This window comes from Ipomoea triloba, chromosome 7, assembly GCF_003576645.1.
Source record: "Ipomoea triloba cultivar NCNSP0323 chromosome 7, ASM357664v1".
Classification (NCBI taxonomy): domain Eukaryota; kingdom Viridiplantae; phylum Streptophyta; class Magnoliopsida; order Solanales; family Convolvulaceae; genus Ipomoea; species Ipomoea triloba.
This window is the reverse complement of record NC_044922.1, coordinates 15738773-15745180: the sequence shown is the minus strand read 5'-3', so window position 1 is coordinate 15745180 and position 6408 is coordinate 15738773. Positions and strand designations below refer to the sequence as shown.

The following is a 6408-nucleotide window of genomic DNA, read 5'->3' as shown; positions in this document are numbered from 1 at the left end:
GGGTCTATATATAAACTCCATGTACACTTTATTCCACATCATTTGTAAAATAAAGAATAGCTTTGAGTGGCTCGGATTATCAGACTAGTCCACAAAAATTTGGATTAACTTGTTTATACAATTATGTTTATCAATTTTGAATTTATCGGGTTAAAATTTTTATCCTAACTTTAATTTTTTTTTAATTTTATCAAATTAGCCTATTAATTTCAGACTAGAATTAAGATTCTGAATAACTACAGTTTCCTTGTCACAACACAAAAAGAAATTGAGTAATCACTTTTCTAGAGTTATTAATCTTAAAGAGAGAGAAATTACCCTTTTACCTAATCTATATCACTGTCTCAAGCCTCCAACTTTTTCATTCTTCTCGCACCTGTTGTTTTCATCTCCGGCGATCCGGCGAATTGTCTCTTGTTACAGCATTCTAGATCCAAGATGAGTCACCAGGCCGAGTCATCGGACTCGTGAGTTCCCTCTCCTTCTCTCTCTCAGCTTGCAACTCGTTTCCTGCCCTCTTACTCCACGAATCGGTGTTACTTTAGCTTCGGAATCCCCTCGTCTCGCGATATTCTGATGCGATTTTCTTTCTTTTGATTGTTTCAGAAAAAGCACTAAGAAAGACTTCTCTACCGCGATTTTGGAGCGGAAGAAGGCGCCTAATCGCCTCGTCGTTGACGAGGCGGTCAACGATGATAACTCCGTCGTTGCCCTCAACCCCGCCACCATGGAGAAGCTCCAGCTCTTTCGCGGTGACACAATTCTGATCAAGGTAACTTTTATTTGTTCATTTATTTAATTTAAATGCTAATGCCGGAATCTTTATTGTTATAATGTACAATTTTGTGATTGCTAGGGTTTTTATGAGAATCTTAGGGGTAGTGATTTAGCTGAACCTTGTAAATTTTTGATAAAATTTCGTAACTTGGTTATAATAGTCATATTTGTCTGGTTATTTCAGTCTTGGTGGCTACTCATACAATTTTTAGGTTGTAGTTTTAGAACTTTGTCAAAATTTTGAGTTCTAATTGGGGGATATTCTTTACTTTTGTTGGTTGAGAAGATTATTGAAATATGTCATTTGTAGAAACAATGGCATTTGTAGTTATTAATTGAATTGAAATTTGAAATGTGCTGTGTGGATTGTCTCAATGTTATAGCTTCATTCTTTGATTTCCAGGGAAAGAAAAGGAAAGATACAGTGGTCATTGCCCTTGCTGATGACGCATGTGAAGAACCTAAGATCAGGATGAACAAAGTTGTCCGGGCAAATTTGAGGGTTCGACTTGGTGATGTTGTTTCTGTCCACCAGTGTCCAGATGTTAAGTATGGGAAACGTGTGCACATACTTCCTATAGACGATACCATTGAAGGAGTCACTGGGGACCTCTTTGAATCCTACTTGAAGCGTAAGTATTCAATGCGATTGACCTTTTTCATTTCTTATGAGCTCTTATACTTCAAGCAAATTAAATTCTTTGGTATGAAGATTATATGGGGGATCCATAGTGTACTTCGAATCATACTTGTAACATAAGTAGTTAACCTGATTGACCTGTTTTGTTGCTAATGAGTTGTTTTACTTCATGCAAAATAAATTCTTTGCTAATGGGGTGATACAGGGAATACCTAGTCTAGCACGTGTCTACCAGGCCAAATGTTATTCTCAGTTTTCATTGTCAAAACTCAAAACTATCCGTTATCAGTTTTCTTCTTATGACCTTCATAATGTATTATGCATTTAGTTAGTGGTAGGAGGGATTCACTGGAAAAAAACTGATTATGGTAGGAGGGGCTTCTTTTGGCAAATTATTCTGTGGACCTGGGTCCACCTTGCAAGGTGGACCTATACAGAATTTACATACTAAATGTTCACAATTAACCTTTTAAAAATTCACAATTTGTATACTATGAACACACAATGTTAACATATATGTAATTGATTACCTTGTTTTGCATTCACAAGTTCATTTTAAATACTGCAGTCAATTTCAATACTAAAAATACACAATTTAATCTTTTTAAAATTTAGTACAGTTGTTATGTGATTTGACTTAGAAACACAATTTACATTCTGGAAGTTCACAATTCCAATACTAAAAATATAGAATTCAATGTCGTTTGGACGCTAAGGTGGACCTTGGTCCATGGTATAATAACCCCTTTTCCTCTGGGCCGTAGTTAGAATCCTAAAATTTGGCCTTTATTTCCTAATTTATCTTTTTTTCTTCTTTAAGTGGGATTATTTTGCTAGGGGTTTGGTAGAAAAGGTTTTATTTTATTATATTTTATTTCTTTTAAATCTCTCTTTTAACTGGTTTTCTTATCAAATGATTTTACAATTTTTGAGCCTTAAAAATCATGTGAATCTTTGATTATTTCCTTTGCAGTAGCCAGTAGATGCTCTGAGAGGTTTAAATTTTGAATTTTCTTTTTCATTCTAGCTGATTTAATAATTGTGCCTACTTTTCTTGCAGCTTACTTTTTGGAGGCATATCGCCCTGTGAGGAAAGGAGACCATTTCCTTGTTAGGGGAGGAATGAGAAGTGTGGAATTCAAGATCATTGAGACTGATCCTGGGGAGTATTGTGTTGTTGCTCCTGACACTGAAATATTCTGTGAGGGAGAGCCAGTGAGGAGGGAAGATGAGGATAGACTTGATGAAGTAGGCTATGATGATGTTGGTGGTGTGAGAAAACAAATGGCTCAGATTCGTGAATTGGTGGAGCTGCCATTGAGGCATCCTCAACTTTTCAAATCCATTGGTGTGAAGCCACCCAAAGGAATTTTACTCTATGGCCCACCTGGTTCTGGGAAGACGCTGATAGCAAGAGCTGTTGCTAATGAAACTGGTGCATTTTTCTTCTGTATCAATGGACCAGAGATTATGTCCAAGTTAGCTGGAGAGAGTGAAAGCAACCTTAGGAAGGCTTTTGAAGAGGCTGAAAAGAATGCCCCTTCTATCATATTTATTGATGAAATTGATTCAATTGCTCCCAAGCGGGAGAAGACGCATGGTGAAGTTGAGAGAAGAATTGTCTCACAACTGTTGACTCTGATGGATGGATTGAAATCCCGTGCTCATGTTATAGTTATGGGAGCCACAAACCGGCCTAACAGTATTGATCCTGCTCTAAGAAGATTTGGTAGGTTCGACAGGGAAATAGACATTGGTGTTCCAGATGAAGTTGGACGCCTTGAAGTTCTTCGCATTCATACCAAGAATATGAAACTTTCTGAGGAGGTAAGGGCGTAAGGCCCTCTAATTGCTCTAGTCTTTTGGTGTTAGGAATAGTATTTTGATCACCTTTTGTAATGGTAACTCTATTTTGCAGGTTGATCTTGAGAGAATTGCTAAAGACACTCATGGTTATGTTGGTGCTGACCTTGCAGCTCTCTGTACTGAAGCTGCACTTCAATGCATTAGAGAAAAGATGGATGTCATTGATTTGGAGGATGAAACAATTGATGCAGAGGTTTTGAATTCCATGGCTGTTTCAAATGAACACTTCCAAACTGCTTTGGGAACAAGCAATCCTTCTGCTTTACGTGAGACTGTAAGTTTATTATTGCATGATTATATTCTTTGACATGGTATCTTTTTTTCTTCTTTAAATTTAATGCATTTTTGAAGTACAAATTTTAATGCCTTCATTTTTTGAATTTTCATGCAGGTTGTTGAAGTGCCCAACGTTAGCTGGGAAGACATTGGGGGCCTTGAAAATGTCAAACGAGAACTTCAAGAGGTAATATCTAGTTCGATTTTGCAATATTGCAGTGTTATTTGGGGTTGGCTATCATTGATCTAATTCTTGTTTACTTCTAGACGGTTCAATATCCTGTGGAGCACCCAGAGAAGTTTGAAAAATTTGGCATGTCACCTTCAAAAGGTGTTCTTTTCTATGGTCCCCCAGGATGTGGGAAAACTCTTCTGGCTAAGGCAATTGCAAATGAGTGTCAAGCCAATTTCATTAGTGTTAAAGGGCCTGAATTGCTCACAATGTGGTTTGGAGAGAGTGAGGCCAATGTTCGTGAAATTTTTGACAAGGCTAGAGGATCAGCACCATGTGTTCTCTTCTTTGATGAGCTTGACTCGATTGCCACTCAGGTATTTTTTTTCCCTGATTGTTCAAGATTTGAATAAGAGCAAAATTTACAGTGTTCTGACAAATCGAATGAGATTAATATTGATTGGTCAATCAATATATTTAAGGAAATATCCTTTGCTAGGATATTGAGGCAATTGAGTTGTTTTTTCTGTATTTGTTATATTTGCTTTGGTCGCAACTTCTGAGCTATGCCTATGAGAAATCTCTTCTTGGTATTGTTACAGAGGGGAAGCAGCGTCGGGGATGCTGGTGGTGCAGCTGATCGGGTTCTTAACCAACTTCTAACTGAAATGGATGGCATGACTGCGAAGAAGACTGTTTTCATAATTGGGGCTACAAACAGACCTGACATAATTGACCCTGCACTCCTTCGTCCTGGCAGACTTGATCAATTAATTTATATCCCTCTCCCTGATGAGGATTCACGCCATCAGATTTTCAAGGCTTGCCTGAGAAAATCTCCTATTTCAAAAGATATTGACCTGCGAGCTCTTGCAAAATACACTCATGGATTTAGTGGAGCTGATATTACAGAAATCTGCCAGCGAGCCTGCAAATATGCCATTCGGGAGAACATTGAGAAAGTATGTTCTAAACCTTGTCTACATTTTATTATTATTCCTTTTCCAACTTCAGTCTCAACACTTTGCACTATTTTGCAACTTTGGTTTGTCAATTCTTTGCTGGGATTTGGAAACACTTGGGGCCTATCAAGCAAAATTTGAAAAAAAAAAGAAAGATACTTTTTTCTTTTTTTTCACAGATTATCTCAGAATACTCAACAAATTCTTTCTTCTTTCAGGATATAGAGAGGGAGAAGAGGAGAAGGGAGAATCCTGATTCCATGGATGAAGATGTTGAGGATGAAATGGCAGAGATTAAGCCTGCACATTTTGAGGAGTCCATGAAGTATGCTCGTCGCAGCGTTAGTGATGCTGATATACGCAAGTACCAGGCATTTGCTCAGACGTTGCAGCAGTCTCGAGGCTTTGGAACTGAGTTCCGCTTTGCTGAGTCAGGATCCGGTGGTGCTACTGGAGCTGACCCGTTTGCGACATCCACTGCCGGAGCCGATGAAGATGACTTGTATAGTTAAGACATGTTAGAATGTCCTCCTACCCTTGTTATTTTTTGCAATGACACTTCTGCTTCATAGTTTGCTTCATTGCTCCCATGGCTACTCATTAACTGTTCTTTATTGGGCTTCGGATATCGACATTCGACAGGGTTATTGTATCTGGTCAACTTCGTTTCTACTGTTCTCAACATTTTCAGTTCAAGACCTGATAATACCTTTTGTCCTAATTAGATGCATCATTCCATTTGGGCACTAATATTGTTCTTGATCTCCTGTAGAACTGTCATCATATTGAATGTATGTATTAATGTACTTACCCAGAAGGCTATGTTACAGTCCCCATTCTGAACTTGCAAACCTCTGTTGTTAGATATAACACACAATTGCTTCTAAAACCCAACATAGAAGTACTGTTATATCATCACAATTAACAAGTGCAATTCATCAAAATATCTTTGTAAATTTAATACTTTTAAAATATAATAATATAATAATTACAGTAATAACAATAACATTTAAGGTGGTTCAAAAAGATTTGGCTCAACTTGCTGAACAAGGTGAGACCTCATATCATCCCGGGATTTCAAATTTTCAATCTTTGTAATACATGTGATAATTTTATAAAAATTGAGACACAGGTTGCCTTATCATCTTGCAATCTGCATTCCTGTGGTGTTTTTGCCCATGAATTTTATAAAAGCTACTTCTCTTGATCTTGCCATCAGCTTCTTCCTACTAGACTTGTAGTGGTCGAGGGCCACAAAACTCGTGATGGCATGACCATGGTTCGATTTTGGTTTGAAATCATTGGCGTAGGTTCAAGGCTTGGCTTAGCTTGAACCTGAACATGAACTGTTATAGTAGTGATTCAAGTTCAATTCATAACCAGAACTTTAGATTTGAATTGTCAATTTGAATTTTAAAAAATTTTGGAGTTAAACAATATGAAATGAAACAATTTCAATTTCTGTTTTATTTCTTTTTTTTTTTTTGAAGAATTTCTGTTTTATTTTTAAGCTCTAAAGTTTTATTATGGTCATTCCTACTATATCACTACAAAATAATAATAATAATAATAATAATAATAATAATAATAAAAGCAGCAGCAGCAACAACAACAACGATGACAACGAAAAAAATTCACAGGTTCATTACTAAAATTTGTAGGTATTTAATTTACTAACAGTTTTTTTTTTTTTTTTTTTTTTTTTTTTTTTTTTT

General features: G+C 36.7%; 1 protein-coding gene across 1 annotated transcript; it reads left to right on the top strand.

The window, feature by feature from the left end:
- The first annotated feature begins 319 nt into the window (after positions 1-319).
- Positions 320-5510, top strand: LOC116025957 (cell division cycle protein 48 homolog). Its single transcript, XM_031267376.1, has 9 exons — positions 320-467; positions 607-772; positions 1181-1409; positions 2478-3244; positions 3336-3557; positions 3675-3746; positions 3827-4108; positions 4334-4693; positions 4912-5510. Exons 1-9 carry the CDS (start codon positions 439-441, stop codon positions 5203-5205), a joined length of 2421 nt encoding a protein of 806 aa, XP_031123236.1. The 5' UTR covers positions 320-438; the 3' UTR covers positions 5206-5510.
- The last annotated feature ends 898 nt before the right edge of the window (positions 5511-6408 follow it).